The 24744-nt window shown below is 50.7% G+C and overlaps 1 protein-coding gene across 2 annotated transcripts in view; it reads left to right on the forward strand.

Annotated features, from left to right (window-relative positions):
* The first annotated feature begins 7415 nt into the window (after positions 1–7415).
* The window catches only part of GNAO1 (G protein subunit alpha o1), a 150259-nt gene continuing 132930 nt past the window's right edge, over positions 7416–24744 (forward strand). The window contains exons 1-2 of one of the 2 annotated variants that reach the window (XM_056136433.1): positions 7416–7682; positions 7986–8028. In XM_056136433.1, coding sequence (XP_055992408.1) covers positions 7565–7682; positions 7986–8028 — 161 coding nt within the window. In that variant the 5' untranslated portion in view covers positions 7416–7564. The remainder of the gene's footprint in view (positions 7683–7985; positions 8029–24744) is intronic. The other variant, XM_056136431.1, reaches the window with a different exon arrangement.

Consider the following 24744-nt stretch of genomic DNA (forward strand, 5'->3'; position numbering starts at 1 on the left):
TCCCTCGAGCACAGAACTAGAAGTAAGCCCTGAGCATCATTAGGTATGAACCAAAAACAAAAACAAGTAATTTATAAATATGTACCTAATGATCTTATCTGTGAAACTTTATCTCAGGTAGGTTGAAAGTACTTTTATTTCCTCCATCACAAATAAGAATCTTGATTTTCATGGAAGATTTTCCAAGAAAATTTCAACAGGGATACTGGCCCTTAGGCAATGCCTTCATATTAAACCAAGCTTTCAATTTCAATTTTGGCTCTTGGTCACCCTTGTCAGCATGAAAGCACTAGTCCGACCTGGCCCCTTCAAACATTCCACTCAACTCAAGTCAAATGCATTCCTGTAGGACCTTATTGCCCTCCAAAATTGAGAAAAATCACACAGCACATGCCCTTTGGGATTCTTAAACCATCAAAGTACACTCTACAAATAATTTTTTCAACAGCAACCACATAATGGACTTCAATAATATAAGAGCACAATTCAATTTTACCTACAAGACTTACTCTGCTTCTTCATGTAAATTCCTTCATCTGAAACACACAACTTTTCTTTCATCCCATGGCATCTTTTGATCCTAACAGTTAAAAATAAATTATTTTTCATGAACTCTACAAAAGAACTGACAAGGAAAAAAATAGCACAGACTTTTTTGATGGGAACTTCAAAATTATTTAGCATACACGCTTCTCACAAGTTTCTAAATATCAATAAACCACCCATTTGTTTAAAAACAGTATTTCATTTTTCCAAACATTACTTGAAAACAAACTATTACCTTTTTGAACTCACCCAACCTTAATTTTTTTTAGAAGCATCAAGGGAAGTATCTTTAAGTATTGAGACTAATAAACTAAGGACAGTGGACCATACTTGACTTTTGCTGCTATACAAATACAGAAAATGGTAAAACAGCAACCTCACCTCAGAGGAGTTTCAGTCCAAGGCCTGGAGTAATAAATAGTTCAACGACTTAGAGCATCTGCCTTACAAGCTTGAGACTGTGGGTTCAATTCCTGGTGCTACCCCATGCACAGAATGATCCTGGCAGCAATGCTCTCTGTGACACCTGGCATCAAAATAGTTGTATGCAACTCCACAGCCAGGTATATGTGAGAACCACAACAAAGGTATGTGGATCCCTGTGGCCTCCACTAAAAAGATCTGTGAGCACCATGACTAGAAAGTGCATCTCCAGGAGGGTAGTTGTGAGAATGATAGAATGATGTACTGGACCCTGTCAAACACTATAAGAACGCATGTGAGGGTCACAACTAAAAACAGTTCCCAGCATCCAGCCAACACCACAGCAAAAGGAAGACACACCCTTGCAAGCACTACAACCAAAAGTACAGGAACCACAGCCAGTGTGTATGTGTGTGTGTGTGTGTGTGTGTATGTGTGTGTGTGTGAGTGTGTGTGTGAGAGACTCTCAGTCATTGCCACAATAGCAATAACAATAAAAATGAAGAAAAAGGAGGGAGGAAATAAAATAAAGTGAATTTAATAAAGAGGATTCTCAGTCCAGGGACATATTTCTCAAATCACTGAGTTTAATTATAAAAATGAACACTTCCAGGCTTACCTAATTCAGAAATTCTAGAAGTGGGACCAAGGATCTATATTTCAAAGTCTTCCAGGAAATTTTTTTTCTCTTTTTTTGTTTTTTTGTGGTCACATTTAGTAGTGTTTGGGGTTTACTCCTGGCTCTAAGCTCAGGGATCATTATTCATGGGACTCAGGGGACCACTGGGGTGCCAGGAATCAAACCTGGGTGGGCCTTGTGAAAGGCAAGAGCACCCAACATAATGTGCTACTGCTCTGGCCCTTCCAGAAAAATCTTATGTACAGTAACATTTGAAAACCACTGATTTGTGGGAAGGTATAATGCTGGTGGGATTGGTGTTAGAATATTGAATGTAATAAATTATTGTGAGCAACGTTATAATAATAAAATTAAATTTAAAAAGAAGAAAATCACTATTTTGGTAAGTCTGATATATGCCCCAAATAATATTAGAGAATGTTGAATATAAGCTAAATAGGGAAACTGTCTTCTAGAGACATTAAAAAGACATTAAAAAGAATCAGTATTTTGTTCCCTCATTAATGCCAGATACTTCTTAGAAAATACTCTTTGCCTTACCCAAACGTTCTTTAAAATTATTCTCACCTCTAAGTTAAATGGTAAACTCTTAAATTCTCTAATATTACTTCTTAGAGCCAGATACCTGAAATCTCCATGACCAACCATTCTCCCTAAGAAAGTCCAATTCACTGGTAGTTTGGTTTCATCAACTCAGGAGAGGTAAGAGCGAGAGTACAGGGGGTAGGGTGCTTGCCTTGCTGACCTCGTTCAATCCCCAGCACCCCATAATAAGGCTCCCTAAGTCCTACCAAGGGCTGGAGCGATAGCACAGCAGGTAGCGTGTTTGCCTTGCATGCAGCCGACCCAGGTTCGATTCCTCTGCTTCTCTCAGAGAGCCCGGCAAGCTACCGAGAGTATCCCGCATGGCAGAGCCTGGCAAACTCCCCGTGGAGTATTCTATATGCCAAAAACAATAACAACAAGTCTCATGATGGAGATGTTACTGGTGCCCGCTCGAGCATATCGATGAACAATGAGGGGACAGTGACAGTGACTGTGAAGTCCTACCAGGAATGATTCCTGAGCACCACTGGATATGGCCCAAACAACAACAGCAACAACAAAAAAATCACTTTTCTCATGAAATCATACATTTTAACCTATCTTGTTCCAAGGACAGTAGTGTTCATAAGGAACAATAATTTTAATATGGTTTTATTTTTTTTTGGACAGAAACCCAAAACCAAACAAAAAAAATCAACCTAGTAAATTAAAAGAAAAGTTGGATTCAAAAGCATGTGAAATATCAGGACTTAAAGAGTTCCTAGCAGAACTAATTGGCACACAGAGATTTTACATAAGATCTAGCATTTTTTGTGTGTATTTCGTTTTGTTTTTTGTTTGTTTGGGGGGAGGGGGTCATACCCAGAGGTGTTCAGGTTTTACTCCTGGCTCTGAGTTCAGGGATCACTTCTGACGAGGCTCAGGGGGCCATCTAGAGTAGCGGGTATCAAACCCAGGTTAGCCTGGTGCAAAGCAAACGCCTTACCCCGCTGTACTATTGCTCTGGCCCCTGATCTAGCACTTTATGTACAGAGAAATCACCTGGGGAGTGGCTATCAATACAGACTGCAGAAGAGCCTGACTTGGCAAAAGGAAGATGGGTAATGGAATTTTTAACAAGCAACCCAGCTGATTCTGATGAGAATGGTTTTAAGAAAACATTCCAGAGATTTCACTATTTCAAGGATTTAAGCGCCAATGCAAACCTCCCTTCGCTTCGTAATCAATATATCTGACATAGTAAATTGTCAATATGCACGCACTAATTAAAGTAATCACAAAACGGAACAAATAGGGAAATTCAGTTAATCAAATCAGAGTCCACGTCCTCTATGTCAGAGCTGGGGGAATCTTGTTTATATCATGAATTAACATCTAGCAGAATTAGAAGGTACCGCATGAGGTGAAAAGCAACTTAATGTAGGTTTTCCTGTTGTTCCTTTGAGAGTGTACATAAAACATTTTAATTTTAAAAGTAACATTGTAATTTCAAATAAACTACCTTCCAAAGCAAACACCCTGATATTAAAGTGAAAGATATGCTGAGTAGTATGTGTGTGGCAATGCTGAGAGGGGAGGGAAGTCTCCTCTGGCCAATAGAAATCAACAGAGCAATAGAATTCTGAAGATCTCATAAAATAAAACCAAACGTAATCAGCACTGGGCCCCTCCTATTGTTAGGATTGTAATTTCCCCATTCCCACAGGAATTAATTGTAGACAAATTAAACTCTTGTGGTATTATCTAATAACGCAGAAAGAACTGAGATGTTCTCATCCTCCTTTCCTGTATGGCCCCTGGGGGCTGGGTTTGGGGGTCCTACACTTTCTGTGCTAATAGGAAGCATGTTTTACAATAACAGGCCACTGCTCCAATAGTTTACAAAACCCGGAAGAAGAGCAGGGGCGAGCTGTTTAACAACGACAGTGACATGACATTAAACACGTCACTCAAACCAGCAGCAGCTCAGTTATCTTAGCTGTAAAATGGGTACCCAGGTTGATCTGGATTTATAGACTAGGCTTTTATCCACGCACCAGGCCTCTTCCCATAGGCAGTGCCTAATTGAGGTTTATGTGGGAGGATCATGAGATAATTTTTGTGAAAGTGCTCTCTAAGCCAAAAAGCCTTATACAAAGAGGATTATTACGGAAGCCCACTAAAAAGAGGCAAAGTGACCCAGAAAAGGAAAAGCGGGTAGACAAACCCCAAACACACCCGTAGTGTCCAGAACATTACTTTGTACACAGGAGGTGGGTACCGAGTAAAAAAACAAACAAACAAAACACCAAACACGGTTTGGTTCTCTCCCATAGTTAGGCATGATACCACCCAGAAGATGGTCCTCAGAGTTGCAACAAATGCTTTGTATGCATGGGACCTGCATTTGATTCAAGCCCTACATGTTTTGAGCCTGGTGGGGGGTCCCCCTACCCTCCCCCCACACACAAAGGCATATACTAGGTGTGATAAAGGAAGGAGTAAGGATATAAGCCACGAGGTAAAGAATTGAAGACCTTAAATTTAAAACCAGGGCTCCCCTCAATCACCTTGAGGTGGTGGACTTGAGATGACCCCAAAGGCACCTAAGCACTTCCTGGGTGGCCATGGAGGTCCCAGGTAACACCGGACCCAAGCAGCACCAAACCACCCAGGGTACACGTGGGAGTGGCCTGTGGCCTCCAAGCACCAACTGGAAGCCATTGCCCTTCCCCACCCCCAATCTGATTTGGTGTAAGATGTTAAAGCATAACCCACCATCTAGTGACTTGAGTCCATTCTTACCTCTGCTGCATGTCAGATGCAACCCTGTAGATCCCAGAAGCAGAATCTGGGTGAGATGTTGAATTTCCCCCCTTATTCTAGATCTGCATCATCATCCTAGCAACCTAGAGGAAGTAAGAGTCAATAGAATGTTGTGTCCCTAAACTCGGTTTGGGAATCTTAAAGGCTGAGTTTCAGTGACAGTCCCGTTTTAAACAAACCAGATTTCTTTCCTAAGCTTCCATCCTCAACACACACCCAGGGAAGTAAAGTAACTTAATTTACAAGAAAACCCTTTTTGAGTTTACCAATTTGCTACAATACTAAAATGTGGTTCGTATTTAAATATTCAAGTTAGGGGCAACTTTTTGAATAGTTATTTGTAGGACGAGGCAAATCCACACTGGGAAATAACAAATTAAAAGATCCTGAGGGAGAAAAATGTTTCTTCTGGGTGGGTCTTAAACTGCCTTTTCCTCTCATTGCTAAAGCATTTTTAAGCCGGGTAACATTTCCAAAACAAGGGTGTTTTGTTTTTTCCTGTTGTTGAAACAAGTTTGTTTTTAGAGCCACAGAAATGCCCCAGTGTGAGGGGAGAGGGGAGAACTTTCCCCCAGGTCGCTGTCCTCCTTGATCCCTACCCAACGTTCCCTATCTGCCCCTTTCCCCAGGAGGGGCCCCGGGGGTTGTCTGGAGGAACCGATTGTAAAACTATTTCGTACAGTGAGAACCAAATTCTTCAGCAACGCTGAGACCACCCAGAACATGGCGATCTTTGGCAAACGTGCCCGGGTTTCCTAAGCACTTGATGAGCTGGATGCTGAGTAACTGACCCGGGGTTCTGGGTCTTGTTTTGAGAAGAACGATGGGGCCAGGGAGGATGGAAAAGATGGAAAAGAACGCACAAGGTGAAATACGAGTTTATCTGAGATGCATTTTACAGATTTGTGTTTGGGGAAAGGACAGATCCAGAGAACTCTGCGGGAAGCGCCCAGCTCCACCTTCCCAAGTCCCGCGCAGTGGGCGCAGACACTCCCGAGGGCCGCTCTGACCCCCCACTCTGCAAACTTGCCGTGAAGGGGGGTGGGGGTGAGGGTGGGGGCGGGCTTGTGAGTGGACACTGAGGGGGGCCGGGGCTCCATCCGGCGCCGCCGTGCCCTCCGCCCCTGCTAGATAGATGCTCCCTAAACGCCCAGTGCGTCCTCGGGAACGCGGGTTTCCTGGCTCCCACTCCTTCCTCCCGTGGGCTGCGGCCCCTCGGGGAGAAACCGCGAAGGGAGCCACAAGCTGGAGAGAAGTCGGAGCGGCGGGAGCAAGTGGCCGCTGGGGGCACGGCGCAGGGTGGGCGGGAACCCACCTCAACCCCCACCCGGGCGCCGGCCGCCCAGCCCCGCGCGCTCCCGGGGCCCGAGGAGGCGACAGAGGCGCGCGCGCGCGCCGGGGGGCGTGGCCGGGCTGGGTCGAAGGGGCGTGGCCGGGGTGTGACCGTGTTGGTGGGGCGTGGCGGAGGGCGTGTCCGGGGCGGGGCGCCCCGGCGCGTGCCCGGCGCCAGCTCCGCCCTCTCGAAGGGGCGGCCCGGGGGAGAGGCGGGCGGGGCGGGGAAGCCGTGAGCGCGCGCGATCCCGCCGGTTGACGCGGGCCCCCACCGCGCGCGCGCGCGCGCACTCGCACTCGCTTGGCGGCCCAGCCCCGCCCCTCCCCGCCCGGGGGGCCGGGCGCGCGGCCGCGTGACGTCACCCGCGGCTGGCGGGGCCGGTGCGCAGGGCCGCCCCCTCCCCCGCCGGGCTGTGGCGCGCGCGCGCTCGCTGCCTCGCTCGCGCCCGCTTCGTTTTTTTTTTTTTTACCCCCTCCCCTCCCTCTCCGCCCGTCTTTCCCTCTCTCTCTCTCTCCCCCCCCCCCACCGCGAGCTCCCGGCTGCCCGCGGCTCGCTCGCTCGCTCGCCCGCTCGCGCTCGCCCTCCTCTCTGCGCTCGGCTCTGCGCGCGATGCGAGCTCGGGGAGACCGCGCCGCCGCCGCCGCCGCCGCCGCCTCCCGCTAGAGACCTGCCCCCCGCCCGGCCCCCTGCCCAGCCCTGCCCCGCGCGCGCGGGGGTCGGCCCCAGGCGCCGCGGACGCACGGACGGCGGCCGGCCGGCGATGCACAAGCACTAGCAGCACCCCCCGAACTCACTCCTCGCCGTCGCCTCCTCCGGCAGCAGGACCCACCCTGCCCCCCACCCCGCCCTCCGCCGCCCCGGCTGCGGCGCCTGCCTCGACTGTTATTTATCCGGGGCTTGTGCACCAGCCTCGGTTGCCCGCAGCCCGCGCACGCCTCGGACCGCGGGCGCCCCCAGACCCCGCCGCGACACCTCCGGAGCCCCGCCTGCAGCTGCGAAAGCTCGGCCGCCGCCGGGAGCCTGGGAGCGGCTGGTGATTTTTAGGGAGGGGGTGAGCCGGCTTTCGGGGAAAAAAAAATTTATTTTTTTCTTTCTTTTTTTTTCTTTTTTCTTTTTTTTTTTCTTCTTCCCCGTTTTCAAGCCTAGGGGAGGCTGACCGTGATTTTTCCCTCTCCGAGCCCAGGCTCTGCTCTCTGGGGGGGTGGGGGGCGCGCCGAGCCGGGGAGCCGTGCCAGCCGAGTCGTGCGGGCTGTGGCAGGGAAGGGGCCACCATGGGATGTACTCTGAGCGCAGAGGAGAGAGCCGCCCTGGAACGGAGCAAGGCGATTGAGAAGAACCTCAAAGAGGATGGCATCAGCGCCGCCAAAGACGTGAAATTACTCCTGCTCGGTAAGGACCGGCGCTGCCCACCCCCCCGAACCCCGACCCCCGACCCGACCCGACCCGACCCCGGCCGCTCCGCAGCACCCCGCGCCGCCAGCACCCAGCCCCGCCAGCCACCCCCACCCCCCACTTCATCCGAACCCGGGGAGGGGAGGAGAGACCCGGGCCCCGAGTTGGCAGCCACCAGGTGGGCTAGGATCCCCCGCCCCGTCGCATGCCTTATCCCCTACCCCCGCCCCCACCACCCTCTCCCCTGAAACTGACACTTACCAGGTTCTCCCCCCCCCCCCACCCTGTCTGTCCCAACAGGGGCTGGAGAATCAGGAAAAAGCACCATTGTGAAGCAGATGAAGTAAGTCCCCGTGGCATTGGGATGTATGTGTGCTTTTATTCGGAACATAGAGATATATTCGATATATGTAATATGTTTTAAAATCATCCCTGGTACCCTGCTCACTTCCGATTGCGCTCCAGGCCCGGTTTTTAAATGCGTTGCACACACAGGCGCAACACCCAGAGCCTTTGCTCCCCTCCCCCACCACGCCCCGCGTTGGTCCCGGGTCCTCCACCCCGACTCTTGGGGTTGCATTTATTTGTTACCCCCCACACACCCCACCCCACCCCCCCATCTCCCCTTAGAGGGGAGGGGGGAGCGTCCGTAGTTGTATGAATGACAGTGTCCGCCATATTGATCAGAACCTCGCACTCCGGGCCGGATTCTGGTCATCACGCCTGCTGGCCGGGCCGGGTCGGGCCGAGCCGAGCCGAGCCGGGCCGGGCCGGGCCGGGGGGTTGGGCTGGAGGGAAGCCGCCGTGCCTCCCGCCCGCCCCATCCACACCCCCCCCCCGCCCCGCGTCCCGGCCTCCCCGCAGCCCCTCGCCTCCGCCCCCGACCCCCCCCCCCCCCACCTTCCAGCCTCCCCCTTCTCCCGGGCCAGCGGCGATTTTGAACTTGGCCAAAAAAAAAAAAAAAAAAAAGAAAACCACGAAAAACACCATGGAGGGGGCCGGGGCCCTGGACTGGGGTGGGAGGATGGAGTGTCTTGGCGTGCAGAGACTCGGGAGACTCGGCCAGGGGCGGGGGGGGGGGGGGCACTGATTTCTAACCGACCTGGATTTAGGGGAGGGGGAGCGTGCGATAGGGAAGCGCATCTCGCCCGTGCATGTGGCTGGACCGGCTGGCCGAGGTGGAAGGGCCCCCCACCCCTTGCTGTGCAAAACCCCTTCATCCCTCCCCGCCCTCCCCATCTCCTCCCGCCCCCAGCCAGCAGCCCTCCCCGAGAGCATTTGATCCCCAGGCTCCGGCCGTTTTCTTCACTCCGTGGCCTTTATCAATGTATTTATTTACACCCTCTCTTCCGCCGTTCCATGTAATCTCCCCACACATATGAGATGTCAGGCCCCACTTCCCTCCGCCCCCCCTCCCCCCTCCACCCCCCACCTCGCCTGAGATATCAGTTTCCCCTCCTAATTAACTGGGGGTGGATTTGAGTGATGGTTGAAAATTAAAACAAAATGGGATATTCCTTCCCCACTTTCTCAAGAAGGAGCCTCGCCCCTCCTTCCCACTCGCGGGCTCGCGGCTGGCCCCATCCGCCTGCTCTGCAGCTCCTGGTGGGCCCACGGGACAGCTTTTCGGGCACCCCCCCCCCCCCCCGTCTCCTGCCAGGAGGAAGGGGTGCACACCCCGGGTGGGTTGCCGCCGCCGCTGGCCTGCCCCGCTTGCTTCCCTTGCTTGGCCTGTCGGGTCGCCCCGGAGGAGTTCCTTGATTAGACCGTTTATGAGACCGTTTAGCTGGGCTTCCACGGTCGCTTGGCTGGCTTTGCTGTGACACCTTCGTGCACACACAGCTCCTAATTAGAGGTTGCCGTGCAGTAAACAAAAATGATTTTTTTTTAAATTTTCGACTTGACAGAATAGCCGAAGTAATTGCATCCCGTAGGAAAACAATGGGAAAAAATTTGAAAAAAAAAAAAAAAACCCTTTCGTGGAAAGGTGGGTGGGAGCATGCTTGCGGTTTCTGGGCCAAGATGCAAAAAAAAAAAAAATCTTGCATGTGTAACAGGCATGACAAGCGGGTTCTAGGCGGCGCCATGATGGTAGGGAGTAGCGGCTCGGAGAGTTTCCCCCACCCCTTCTGCTTGACATGTTATTTTTTTTGGTTCAAAGATCTCCAGTGGGGGCTTTCTTTGCCGAGCCCCCCACCCCACACACACACCCCGGGCTGGCCGCACCCTTGCAAGCCACGGGGTAGTTCAGCCCGGGGCTTCTTTGGAGCTTGTGCAACCCGAATGGATGGGGAGGAGGAGCCTAGGGAATTGCTCTTTGCAACAAGGTGCATGTTGCATCTGCCTGGGGCCCTGGCAGATCGCTACATGCAAGCGGCGCCGCGGCCCCTTCCTGCCCAAGGCACGCGTTTCCAAGCTTCCCCAGGTCTGGGCTTCTGCAGTGGCGGGCTTCCAGCCCCGTGGAAGCCCTCGCCACCCGAGCTGGGTGAGGTTTCAGGCGTTGCGAGTGGTGGACAGCGCCCAGCCGAGGCCGGAAAAGTCGATGGAGCTGCGCTCGGCTCGGCTCGGCTCGGCACGGCTCGGCTCGGCGCGGGCTGGGCGCGGAGCTCGGAGGGACTCGGCTGTGTTCGGAGCCGATTCGGGCTTGGGCGGAGAGAACCGAACCTCTTCGGGAAATGGGGCGGGGGTGGGGGGAGAGAAGGCATTTGGAAATGCTTGGAGGAGTGGCAGCGAGGAGAAAGGTAGGGGGTATGCTAAAGTCTGCATATTAACTTTGCATCCTCCAAGGCCATTTTTTTTTTTTACCTCTCTTCCTGAATATGCCCCCCAGGTTAATTTAATAAAAAGTTTTGTGTTTTTTTTTTTTCAAAAAATACAACGCGTTCCCTAAAGGGTACTCTTGCTTTTTATTTATTTATTTATTTTTAACTACCCACTGCCCTCTTCCATTCCTCCAAAGAGAACTGAACAGGGTATAGGTGTGCCATTTTAGAATGAATCCCTGGTAATATACTGGGAGCAGGAAATCTTAAATTTGAAGGCTGTATGTAGACTTTTCTGGGAAAGTCTTATGTGTCTCATATTCAGTTACACGGAAGAGGGAGGGGAGATCAAGCGTTTGGTGATTGAGCAGGTTAAATCAGATAATCTGATGAGCTTTCTTTCTCTTGCCCTCCATCCCTCCCATTTCTCACCCCCCCCCCCCCCAGCCCCCACACTGGATACCTTTGTGGAGAAAAATCTCCGACTAAACAGATTTTGTAGGTAAACCTGTTCAGGTTTAACATTTGAAAAAGAAAAAAAAAACAGTAAAACAGCAATAGTACATCTTCTCTTTTTAGGAAAAAAAAAGGGAGGGCTCGGTATGCTGCAAAAGTCAGCGAGAGCCGTTTCTGCCACTGTCGGGTTTCTGCCTCTTGTCGGTTTTCCCACCGGAGACCCCGGCTTCCTGCGCGGCTGAAGCGTTCATGAATGGCAGCTTTGCCTGTGAGCCCTCCAGCTTGGCTGGAAATAAATCACATCAGGGCCTCACGCCAAGCTGGATGCAGGACTTGTTTTATTAACCGCAAAATGTGGGCTTGGTGTCACTGTATCCTAGTGACAAATTTTTTTGAGTCCTCTATTGCCGAGCTGATTCTACACCCCCCCTGCCCCCCCCTAACGGCTGGGAGCTGCTGGAGGCAGGAGAACCATGCTCTTGGGTGGGGCTGGGCCAGAAAATTCAGATGGTATTTGCAGAGAGCAATTTCCTCGGTTCTGTGTGGTGTGATTGGTGCCCGGGCTCCCAACCTTTACCTTTGAGTTAATTAAATTAGGAAGCGGTTTCATTTCACCTGGGCGCACAAAATGAGGCATCTAGTTCTTCTTGGGTGACGCCCTGCGAGGACCTGATGATTTCCTAATGGGGAACTGGGGTTCATTAGCTCAGCCTGGTGGTTGGAGAGAAAGAATATTGCTCTTCAGATATATCTCCGGACCCCTTCTAATGAGCATTTCCAGAAGAGCAAAGGGCAATTCCGTCCAGCCTGTTATTCTCATCTGTGCATGGCATGCTGATTAGGAGGATGAATAACTGAAATTAGATGATACAGGGCTGGCCACTGGGTGCTGCCGAGAACCCAGTATTAGCCTCCGCCTGGGTCCGGGCACATGGCAGGAAGGCTGACCTTTGCAACGCCTGGCTACAGGCTCTAATGAGAAACTGGCACCCGCGTAAGAGATGCCACCAATGAGACTGTCATTTTAAAAGCCTGATTCCTGAATACATTATTAAAAATGTCATTTGAGCGTAGCTTTCTGAGTTTTTTTTTCCCCCTCTCCTTTTTATACGTGATTGTGAATGTTGGGGAGCTCAGTGTCAGACCATCCAGATCATTCTGGTCCCAAGAGATACACAACTATAATTGAGACAGCACAAATATAATTTTACTCCCACCATGAATTACCATTGGTTTCCCTGCCGCCCCCCTGCACCCCCCCCCCCCCACCGCCGGGTCGCATTTCCAATTGTTAGCAGAATGTGACCTTACCTGGAGTACAGTACAACCTCATTCTCTTTGCAGGCAATTAGTGGGACTCTGACTTAGTTAGACTAATCAGGACTTTTAAAGAAGTGTTAATTTTACTTAATTACCAAAGCCTTTACAAAAGAAATCTCTGGCAAGAGTGACATTTTATGAAGTGAGGCATCAGGTGACTGCTTGCTGGGAACGAATCATAGCAGCCGCTCCTTAAGAAGGTGGAAAGTGAAGCCTGGAGTGGCTCTGTGCACCCCCCCCCCCCCCCCCCCGTTCCACCATCCTTCGGGGGTGCGGGCTTTACCAGAAAGCCTCGAGGCCTTGTGTTCATGGAGCAGCAAGTGGAGTTTGAGGAGGAGCGTGAGTTATAAGGTGGCAGTGAGGCCTTGCTGGCTAGCAGGCAGGCTCTCCATGAAGGGGCACTGTCAAAGGGGGCACTGTGGATGCACGCCCACTCCCCCGAAGTGCCTCGCAGGTGCCTTGGTAAAGCACATCAAAGGACTGCCCTGATGCAGACGTCATCCTCAGACAAATATTCCAGCCTTCCCCAGGAGCTGTGATTCCAGGGCTCATCCCACCCTGTCAAGAAAGGCAGCCCAGAGGCATCCCCCGTGGCTCCCAGCTGGTGGTTTTCTCCTGCCCACTGACCCAGACTTTTGTCTTCAGGGTGTCTGCTATTTGGCTGAGGTTCCGGGCACTCCTGCCTGGAGCTGGCACGCAGCTGTCGGACACCTCCTTAGCGGCAGGCAGTAGTGGAGGGGAATGACAGCTTCAACCATTGCTCCATCAAAAGACATTTCTCGCGTAAACTCTAGAGGGTCTGACGTTTTCCTGAGCACCCGCGGACTGGGTCTTCCTAGCCATCTCCTCGGCTGCCCTCCCCCTCCCTCCCATCTCCGTGTTTATTCCGAGGGCTGCACCTTGCTCTCCGGAGACAGCGTGAAACGGGAACAGAATGTCGGATCCAGTGGCAGGCGAGTTCCCTTTCGCTGATGGATGGGGCTCTCTGCCTCCTTACTGTTCGCTGGGCTGTAAATGCCAGCAGACCTACGGGCCAGAAAAGCTGCCTGCAGACCACCTGATCTTTTCAGGCGTTGGCCTGCACGAAACCCCTGCACCTCGGCTGCCTCTTTGAAAAGAGAGCCCGTCTGCTCGTTGGACAGGGTTGGTTGCCAGTGAGGTGAAAATGGCTAAAAATTTCAGGTTAGGGTCAACATGACTTCCCGGAGGCATCCAGGGGTTTCGTTAGTCTCTGTCGAGTGGATGTGCATGGCCCAGAACCAGAATCCGGGCTGGTGTCTGAGCACTTTAAGCTTCGCCAGATGATTCTGTGCTCCATCTGTGTTGTGCCTGCTGGGGCAGGAGCATGCGTGGTTCTCAGCCACTCACTGTTCCACACCGGAGACTTAACAGCGAGTAGAATCAGGTCCTCTTTCTGACATCTGCTCAGCCCGTCTGGGTACAGGGGCTTGGTTCCCGACATCCAGAGTGTTTCCAGTCTCTCATTTCTTATGAAGCGAGACAGCGTCATAAAAAGATAAACTGACACAGATTAAAAATGCCAAGAGTTTATCTGCACCAAAATCAATTTACATTGGGCAGCATCCAATATCCCAGTGAGAAAGGCGCTCTTAAGTGCTCTGCAGGTCGGAAGACTGACAGGCGCAGGGAGCGGGGACAGGGAAGGGTGACACCAGACACAGAGGGGCCTGTTGCTGTGAGGTGCTATCGGGAGTGCAGGGGTCGCTCAGGCAGTTTACCTAACGAGTAAAATCTGCCTAGAAGATTCTAGGAGAGTCAAAGCTGGAAATTGAATCTCTGTTTGATGATGTGGCTTAGCAGAAGAGACTCCATTTTGGGCTTTTTGTCTCGTTCTCAGCAAGACTATTTTCAGGAGAGCACTTCTTATTCTAAAGACAATAGACAAGCCGGCGAGGGGAGAATTTCACACTGCAAAAGCAGTTTTTGAAAGGGTTGCCCCCGTAATGGTCCCTAGCAGATAATAGCTTTTCCTTTTTTAAAAAAGAAAGGAAAAGGAAAATGTGTGTGTGTGTAGACACCTACTTCACGGGTTTAAAAACAGCAGATGTTTCACAAAGGTCATTTCACCTCATCTTAGTGATTGCATCATCATTGGAAGCTCGAAAGCCGCCCGGATAAACTTTATTCGGAGACTGTTCAAATTTGTATCCCATTCTTCTTCTTTTTCTTTTTATCCTAGTCACCCAAGCAAAACAGTGGTTGGTAGAAAGAAAATTGTCCGGCACATCATTCATTAGCCTGGGGAGGAAGGAGAGAGAGGAGCTTTGAGAGAGGAGCCTTGGCCTTTTAACTAGTGAAAAGAAATGTCACTTTTTAATTAGGAAAGTGTTGGAGCAGCTTCTGTGAACCAAGGGGTGATTGAGAGCATGGAACTCTCTCTCCAGGCCTCCTAACTTCCAGTCATCGCTCCGCCAGGAAGCCTAACCTTAAACAAGTTCATTTTTTTTTTTTTGCGACTTCCCTGGTGGTGTTGCTGGGGCAGGAGTCTTTGGGGGGCTCCACTTCTCCCCCTCCCACGATGTTCAGCCCTGCTGGGCGGGGGGGTGGGGGTGGGGGGGAAGGGGTGGCCCTGACAGTCTGGTGCTACCTTGGACAGTTCTGCGAGCTGAGCTACCTTCCACCCATCAGAGCCATTTGCCCAGTCCCCAAATTGACTTCACTTTCTAATTACCTCAGTCTGGGTGTCAACTGAGCTACCTGCAAGGGTGGTTGTGACCCCGGAACGGTGTCCTTCATGAGATGGCCTCGTAACTTTTCTAGAACATGAAAACCATCATACAATTGTCCAGTGGTCAGCGTCAATTTTTGTTCTTTTGACTAGCTAGAGTATTCATTCTTTCCGACTAGAGTTCTCTTCTCAGGATGGGTGGGGGGAGAGGGGGCCGATGAGCTGCCCTGAGAACCAGAAGAGGCTGGGGGTGGGGGGGGGCGGGGGGGTTCACTATGGTTCATGCTCAGGACTTTTTCCCCTGGCCTACTCTGCACCACCGGTTAGATAACAACCCATGTTGTCAGGACTGAGGTGCCATTTCTCCTGGTGCAGCTGCTTCAGGCAAGGCCAGAGTGATTCACAAAGAGGAACAGGGCACTGGGCCCAGAGTCCAGACAAGAATCTCCCTTCCCTGCCTCTCGCGGGCAGTGGGGTGGGGGGCTCTCAATGGGTTTCCCCACCCCCAGCACCTTTCCTAAATGGTCTGTGGGGTTGGAAATTACTTCTGTTTTCTGGGTGTTGAGGTTCTAACAGCCTTAATCATGCTTGTATCCTGGGAAGATAGGGTTGGCTTCTCAGGCTAGCATCACTGTCAAATAGCACCCTCTGCCACAAAACTTCATCAGCCAGGAAGGTCCTCATCCTGAGAGCGTTTTGAGCAAAACTGCCTCTCACCAAACCTTCCTCGCAGATGTGAGCTCAGACCCAGAGGACTCTCTGAAGGTATCCTGTGAGTGAGAGTCAGGGTGTTCAGGAGGAGAGGGTAGTGGTCCATGAGAGGGAGAAGTTGTCTGTCTGTGACTTCCAGAATGCCCAGAAATGGACACTAGTCTACTGCCCCTCTGGCAGCCTGGACTCAGGTGCTGGCCATCCAGGGATGGGGAAATCTGCATATTGTCCAAGGGAATGGGGTTCAGGAAGATTAGGAGTGGGATTTGGCCAGGCCCTTCCTCCCCTCTATCTGCTCATTTCCAGGAGATTGGCTTTTGCATCAGCATCCTCTGGCAAGTTTCAGTTTTCTAGCTAGTAGGTACCTAAGATGTGAGGAGAAACTTCGAAGCCTGACTGCAAGGGGTAGGGGGCGGGGGCTGGGGGCGTAGTGGGGGTATTTACCGCCTACAGCTTTTACCTGCTGAGCCATCTTTAGTTCTAATTTTCTTTACGGAGAAAAAAAAAACATTGTGCTTTTCATAGCACCCCCAAATTAAAAAGTAAAATCAAATTCCACAAGACTAATGGTCCAATCCATGAATTTGTCCCCATATTTTCTTGATTTGCCAACCAAGAATGGAGAAAAGAAAAGGGGAATGAGCTTGAAAGATAGGACCCAGGGGCAGGAGATTTTCCCTCAGTTCTCAGTCTCTGAAGAAGTCAGTAGATAAATCTTCCATGGAAAATTGTTATTTGTGGGGACAGCTTCCTCAGGCTGTAAAATCAAGTCTGTTATACCTACCGTGATATCCACCGGGCACAAATGCTTTTTATTCATTGCACACGAATCGGGTGTACCCCAACCCTACCAGGGCACCTGCAGCTTCTGAATACCCATCAAACAGCCCTGAGCCCGGTGCCTTGCACAAAGGAAGTATTTTAAAATGTTAGTGAAAGGAAAGAATGAAGTACACAGGGAAAGTATGCTCGTTTCTTCAGGAGTCACGGTCATCGTACTGGAGGCTTTGACAGTTGGGCTCTGTGTTCTTGTTTCAGCGTAATCCACTATATTGATTTGTTTTCTCACCGCAACCGATGAGGAGCTAGAATCATCCAGCCCATCCTCACCAATGAGGACATGAGGCCCAGGAACCCAGGTGACGGGCCCAGGGCCACACAGCTGGCTGTGATAGCAATCCAGACCAGATGTGCCTTGATTCCAAGCCTGTGCTCACTCCGCACAGTTCTTACTAGATTCTTCCCCCCCACCCCCCCAGTGTGGCCAGGCCCCAGGTGGCAGGCCGGAACCTGGTGCACATCAGTGAGTGCCTGGGGTGAAGCTTGGCTGGCGTTGGGTTCTGGAAGTGGAGAACAGTTGTCATCATTGTGGATCTCATGGATTCTGGCCCCAGAGTTTTCCCTTGCTACCACTTAGACATCTCCTGGAATCATTTTCCATTCTGGCCTAGGAAGTGTTGGCCCTTTGTAAGTGGTAACAGAAGGAAGCTGCCACTAATGGCCCCCAGGCTTTGATGGGAGCAGGTGACTCAGAGAAGATTCTGGAAAGACAGGAGTGTCGCTCTTTCTCTGTTCAGCCATTCACCTGTCTGTCAGTCAAGCTTTTACTGAGCACCTGCGTTTCCTTGGCACAGACATGGGATCCCAGAGAGAGAGAAGAAGTCTCAGTACCTGCCCCAGGACACTCTCACACATCAGAGAAGAGAGTGACAGGACAATAAAGGGTGTGGAAGAAGACAGCATCTTCTCTAGACAGAAAGTTCAGGGAGGTAGGCCAAGGGAAAATGGCATGTGGACTGAGCCTTAAAAATGAGCGGTGGTCGATCATTGTATAACTGAAACCCAAGCACAAAAACTTGTAAGTCTACAACTGTATCTCATGGTGTTTCACAAAAAATAAATAAATAAAATAAAGTCATCAGATTGACAAAAAAAAAATGAGCGGTGGGCCTGGAGGTGACCCCAAGGGCTAGACTCTAAGCACAGGCTTTGCATACAGGCCAGGTTCAAGTCCCAGCACCGCATGGTCCCCTGGGCACCACCAAGGCATGACCCAGAATAAGATCGAACACATGTAATAGTTAAGAGGAACAGAAGATGGGTTCAAAGGAAGAATGGGTTGGTGCAAGAGCACTGTGATAAGTCATTGCATGGATCCTAATCACTGGGTTTGGTGAGACTGTTAGGAGTCACTAGAGAGAGCTGAGGAATGAAAAGTCTGAGGGATGAAGTCTGGGGAGCCTTGTCTTTGGTTCTCAGAAGGTGTCAGGAGATGCCATAGAAGGTGTGGTAGCATGTGAGAATGGCCATCTTCGTGCCCTGGAGGGTGTCAGTGTGGGGTTTAAAAGGGGATAGTTGATTCTGGGACAAAATTTAAGCGGTGGTGGTGTAAGTGAGAAGAGGAAGCAGATTTTAGAGATACTTGGGTGTGAGGACCATTGAGTTTACTTGATGTTGAATGAAAAGGACGTTCAGAAGGATATTGACAAGAGGCAGTCCCAGATTGCTGGTTGAAGCTCCATGGAGAAATGCTAAGATGTGGAGGAGAAATGACTTAGTCTGGTCAAATTGAAAAATTCTTGTGAAGCATCCAAGCGTATAGAGATCCGCAACAGGAAGCTGGGGGTGTGGACTAGGCAGTAGAACACACCTGAGGAGAAGGCTACTGTGGAACTCTGTGGAGCATGTCGGCAGTGAGAGCCAGGGAAGTTAGTTATCTCACCCCGCGAGTGGAAGGGCAGAGAGGACCAAGGACCGCCATCTCCTCTGCTCAGCACACTCGCTCTTTCGTTCTCTCCCTCACACATACACACCCCAGAGATGATTTAATCGTATCCCCAACCCCCCACACACACACTCCAGAAGATTAAATATGTATCCTGATCCCTCACAAACATATCCCCACATACACACACCCCAGAAGATTGAATACATATCCTGACCCCTCACACACATACCCCCACACACACCCCAGAAGATTGAATGCATATCTTGACCCCTCACACACATACCCCCTCCCCCACCTCAACACACTCACTAGCCCCAGAAAATGAAGCCAGTTTGCCAAAGAGATAGTACAGGGATTAGTGTGCATTCTCTCCACGTGGCTGAGCACGGTTTGGTCCTGGCACCACCACTGAGGCCCTTAAATACCGGGAGTGATTCCTGAACACAGAACTGGGAGTCTTCCCCAAGCACTGCCGGAAATAAACCCCCCCCTCACACACAAAATCTTAACAATTTATTTTGTGTGCTATGTTGGTTGGTTGGTTGGTTGGTTGGTTGGTTGGTTGGTTTGGGGCCACACCCAACAGTGCTCAGGTGTTACTCCTGGCTCTGCACTATTCTTCCCAGACGAGAAGAGGAGCCTGTGAGGGAGAGTGAGAAGGGGGAGATCTGAGAGTTGGAGAAAGAAAGAAAAATGAGGAGAAACAGCAGCTTGAAAGCCAAGGAAGGAAAGGATTTCCGAAGGGGAGGTGGTTTGAGCCTGGCCCCACGATAGCCAAATATGATGAAGACTGACAGGTGTCTTCTGGGACTGGAGAGCTGTCAGCAACCTTGACAAGAGTTAGGATGGAACCGTGAGGGGAAGCGCCAAACTGCTATGGGAGTTGAGTGTCTGTATCCCCGACCCTGAGATCAGGGCCATGGAGGGAGACACCTGGGCTATAGAAGGAGGGGGAAGGGCTGGAGCAATAGCACAGCGGGGAGGGCGTTTTCCTTGCATGCAGTTGACCCGGGTTTCATCCTCAGCATCCCATATGGTCCCCTGAGCACTGCCAGGAGTTATTCCTGAGTGCAGATCCAGGAGTAACCCCTGAGCATCGCCGGGTGTGACACAAAACTCCAAAAAAATTCAAAAATAAAAAAAGGAGGGGGAGAAGGAGGGAGGGAGCTGTATGGTCCAGCAAGGGACTGGTTTGATGACTGACTTGGCTCGTATGAAGCGACTTGGATCTGTCGAGAAGTCATCAAGGGCCCAGGTGAAGGGAGAGGTGGGAGGTATGGGAAGATGAGAGCAGGAGAGGATAGACGGGGTACAAAGTACAGATGGTGGTTTGATATTTATGTACAGGAACATCTTCGTCCCTAGACTGATGGGGCAGAAGGGGGGGGTTGGGGGAGGTCAGTGAGAATGTAGGGAGTGTGCAGAGAAATCTGAAGGAAGAACAGTGAAGACCAGAAGTTAAAGGAGTTCCTGCTCCTTATTGCTTATTTTTTCTCACTGAGGAGAGGGAAGAATTGAAAAACATCTTTGCCACTTACCAGAACACCAAACACTGGCACCCTGGACCCTCCTTCGACCACTCGTTGGTTTACTTGCCCGTTATTTATTTAGCACTGTCTTGTGTGTTAGGCACTGCGTTAGGTGCTTGGAGATTCTGTGGTGAGCAAGTTGGTCCCCAGGGAACCAGGTAATCACTTCATAAACAAATAGCGAGCGTACGCGTTGCAGACAGAAAGATTATGGAGCCCTGTCTTTGGGCGGTGCCCGCTACCCGTTCAGCGAGGGGTCCAGCTGCTACCCTCAGAGAGTTGGAGCAGTGGAATGAGGAGCAACTGGAAAGGAAGAGTGGAAGTTGACATTAGGGTTCCCGGCCATTTTGCTAAGGGACCTACTAGTGAGACCCTCCATAGGAGGACAATGACAGGGTATCATGTTGGGAAGATTTGAAGAGACCGGAGATCAGAGAAGGGGCTTCAGAACAGGGACCTTTTCGTCCCTAGGGATTTAGTGGGGCAGGCAATAAGGTGTCGAGAGGGGGAGATACTTGGGAGGCAGGTTGAGGAGACCCGTTAAGTGTGGTTGATCATTGTGAGACGAGAATAGATTCTCTGGTTTTGAGCCCGGATGAGGAAGCCAGCAAGTTAGAAAGCCTGTGGGATGGGGATGGGGGCCAAAGAAAGGGGACAGGAGGAAAATGGCAAGTCAAGCCACGAGCAGGAATTTCAGGCCCTCGCCGGATAGCTTTGGTGGTTATCTTACGGCTCACAGCACTTAGGGTTCTCTTGGGAAGTCGGTTGGGCTTTAGAAGAGGTTGGGGCTCCAAGGAGGAAGGGACCAGCTGCTCTCTGTGGAGGCACATTGAGGGGGATTCCAGGACCCCCCCAGAAGGTCCCAGGGAAGGAGCTCCCCAACTCTGGAGGTGACTAGGTGTGGATCTTACACAGGAAGTATACCTCTGGGGAAAATCCGAGGTGGGGGGGGGGGTATCTCCATCCCCTCCTCTTTCTTGGGAAAAGGATCCTCCCATTACTTTTCCAGGAGGTGCTTTTTCTGAGAGGAAAGCCCTGCCCACGGAGGGCGGATCCACATGACAGGCAGGGTTTTGTTCCATGGCATTGCCCGGTTCGGCATGACACGGGAGAGAAAAGGCCGTGGTAAGGATAGAAGCCAAACTCGAGAAAAGTCTTAATGTGGAATAATTCCCAAGGCGGGGGGCTAAGGACCCATGTATCTCATCTCAGCTCGGGCAGCGACCAGCATGGTGCCTCCCGGCAAGCGTCTTAAAAGCGTCCTTCAGACTTAAGGTCCTCAAGTCCACTTCAGAAAACTGGACCGATTGATCCATAAGTTTCGGCTTGAGTCCTGAGGTTATATTTAAATCTTGCGTTGTCCAGCAAAACAGATGTTCTCCGTAGCATAGGAATTCCCCACCTTCCCTCTTGGCCACCCCCCCACTGAGATAATAAATTATCCCAGAACGAAGCCTTCAGAACTCTGGTGCTAATTGAGAAAGAAATCTGGGACACCAGCTCAGGGAATTGTGGCCGCCACGAGTGGCGCAGCCCAGCTAGGCAGGAATTTGCCTCGTAATCCTTGGGGTGTGCTTGGCCAGGATCATGGTGGTGGTGCTGGGGTGTGGAGGGGGTGGTCTTCCACTGGGAGGAGAGCGGAAGATGGTCCCAGAGTACAGACAGTGGCCTTGGGGGCTGCCTCTAGGAGTTCTCATGGGGAGGGTGTGGAATCTTCAGCCACAATTGATGAAGGACTGCAGAGTCAGGGAGAGGAACCGGTTCAGGAGCACCGAGGGCCAGGGCTGCAGAGCTGGACTCCGTCTCATGGGTGTCCCTGTTGGCCTGTCATTGGGATTCTGGGGAAGGCCTGGCAGAGTGGGCATGGGGAGCACTCAGTGCCGAGCTGTGCATTGTGGCCACTCACCCCTCCCTTTCCCCTTGTGCCCTGGAAGCTCGTTTCTGGGGAGCCTCTCCTTCCGACTTGGCCTCACAGACCTGTTTCCCCAGGGGTGTGCGTGAGTGTGTGAAAAGCAGTATAGGACCAAGTATGTGTGGGCTCTGTCTGAGATTCTGGGACTTGAATTCTTGCTCCCAGCCTGCAAGAATCATGTGGTTTTTAGGAGAACCGAGCTACTCACCAAACAGATAAACATGGAAGCAAGGTTATAGCACGTAGCGATGACTCCTCAAGGGGGAAATTGGGGTGGAGCTGTGGGAAGGAGTTGGAGGCAGTGAGGAATATGACAGCAGGCCAGGAAAGATCCAAACGAGGGGGAATAGCAGGTGCAAAGGCCCTGTGGCAGAACTGAGCAAAAAGAAGGCCAGGGAGGCTGGACCACAGGAAAGGGAAAGTGACACAGAATGAGTAGGAGGCCAAGACAGGGCCATCTCAAGAGTGCCAAGAAGCCAGGGAGGGCTTTTTTGTTTCAGGCTGCATATCACTGGGTTAAAATATGGACGGCGTGGCCCAGCTTAAGACCATTTTAGTCCATTGGTCTGCAAATGGTAGATAAAGCTACACCACCAGGAAGGGATTTTTTTCAGGGGGTTTAGAGGTAAGGCTTAGGAGGAAGGGAGGGATTGCCACGAAGGCAATAACAGAAGGAAGTAACAGAATAGTCTGTCTTTTCATTGCAGTGGCACACAAGTGTGTGTGCTTATGGGAACCCACCACGCTGTGTTCCTGGAAGGGGCGAATTCACTGTAAGTCAGGTGCACTTCCAGACACTGGACTTATATAACACCCACTTTTTTTTTCTTTTTTTTTGCTTTTTGGGTCACACCCAGCAATGCACAGGGGTCACTCCTGGCTCATACACTCCTGGCGGTGCTCAGGGGACCATAAGGGATGCTAGGAATCGAACCCAGGTCGGCCGCGTGCAAGGCAAATGCCCTACCTGCTGTGCTATCGCTCCAGCCCCACATAACACCCATTTCTAATCCAGGAACTAAAGAAGTGCAGCCAGAAGCCTTCCTGTGGTCCCTCTGGAGGCTGCTCTGCCGAGCGGCAGTGGGAACAGGACCTGTGGCTTGCCTTCCGGGCTGCTCCGGTGGCTTTCTGAGATGACTTTATGGATGCATGCTTGGTGTGTTCCTGTTTACATAGCTTTCCTTTACAACAGGCTTGAAAGCGCAATGTGGGTAGAAACCATCTGGTTCTTTTGTGTGGGCCCGTGGTAGATGCTTATTACATATTATTCTCCTTATAGTTAAGTGGTGCTTTAAAGTTTGCAAGCGGCTTCCACATTCATTATCTCCTTTGAGCCTTGTAACAGTCTCGGGTGGCTGCCCAGACAATACCGTGTCCCCATTTTATAGACGAAGAAGCTGCAGTGGAGAGAAGGCTGACAGGCGCCGTCCAACCAAGACAGTGAACTTTGAAGGTCTTAGCTCTCCTCTTCTACGTGACTGGGGAGAACTTATTAGATGGTCTGAACCTCAGTTGCCTGGTGAACAAGAAGATCCTAAGACAAGCATAGCACAGATACACTGTGTTGATTAAATGACGTAAGGAGGCGACAAACTCTGGGAACATTGTTGACATTCACCAAATGGTAGTCCACCATGTCATTTTTTTTATCAGAAGGAAAAAAAATAGATTTTGTCCAGCTAATGGCCACCAGAGGTTGATCCATCTGCCTGCACTGCCTGTTTTCACCTTCTACCTTCCCACTGAGTGCGTTTCTTACTGGTTGTCAGTTTGTTGGTCCAGGGCTAATTATGCATAACCCATTCAGATCCTTAAATGGAGGCGTTGATTCACGCAGGGCATATTCATTAAGCCCTTGGTGTCTGATTGATATGGCACAAACACAGCTTGGATAGCGAGGCAGGGTGGGCTCCGTCTCTGTGCTCTAGGACAGATGCACTTGGATGCAGGACAGATGACAGGTAGAGATGCTGAGGGAGCATGCACCTACCTTGCTCTGGGATCCTGGAAGTCTTACTGGAGGAAATGACATCAAAACTGTCTCAAAAAAAAAGTCAGAGGGTGCTAGAGATAGTCCAGGGGTTAAGGAGCATTCGTTACTTGTAACTGACCCTGGTTTGATCCCAACCATCACTTGGTGTAGCTGTGGAGGTCTCCACAAGTATTGCCAAAAGTGATGATGAAGGCCTCCAAGAACCACCAGAGGGACCTGCACCTCTTAAAGACTGTTTGGGAGCAATTTTTGTTGCAGCGTAAGCAATAAACTTGCAAAAATACACGCTTGAGTTAGAAAGGCCGGCACTCATGTGACCACCACAAAGTTAAAAATGAAGACATAGTTAGGACCTAAGATCCCTGAATATCCTTTTCTTCGTCCCAGCTGCCTCGCTCACGCCCGATGCCATTTGCTTTATGTTGTTCTCGTATTTTGCTTTTGTGTAGTCTGCCAGTGAGATACAGTTCCTTCACTGATATTGGGTAGGGTTCCCTAGTCCTGGTACCACTGTAGTCAGACTGGTATATTAAGTCCTATTTCTCCATCAACGTTGGGTTTGTAACAGTCATCCAAGTTGTACGTAGCTGTAATTCATTAATTTTCATGGCTGTATCATCCTACAACAGTTTTAAGGATATAATTTTTCTATGTAGCATTTATAAATATTTATTAATATGCTATATATATTACATACCAGCTATGACTAAGTACTGAAATTTATTTAGGCATATCACTCTGTTGATGTGCCTTTGGTTATTTGGAACAAGACTATAGATATGGGGTAATTATATAATTATGTGATGAATACGTGTGTGTGCACGTGAAAGAGCGAGGAAGAAGGAGAATCTTGAGATGCGTGCATTTGTGAATATTCTTTGAAGCAAAATTGCTGGGAGTCTTCAACTTTAATAGATACTGTTTCATTATTTTCCATAAGGTTTATTTCCATTTGTATT

The sequence above is a fragment of the Sorex fumeus genome, unplaced genomic scaffold, assembly GCF_029834395.1.
Source record: "Sorex fumeus unplaced genomic scaffold, SorFum_2.1 ptg000122l, whole genome shotgun sequence".
In the NCBI taxonomy this organism is placed as follows: Eukaryota; Metazoa; Chordata; class Mammalia; order Eulipotyphla; family Soricidae; genus Sorex; species Sorex fumeus.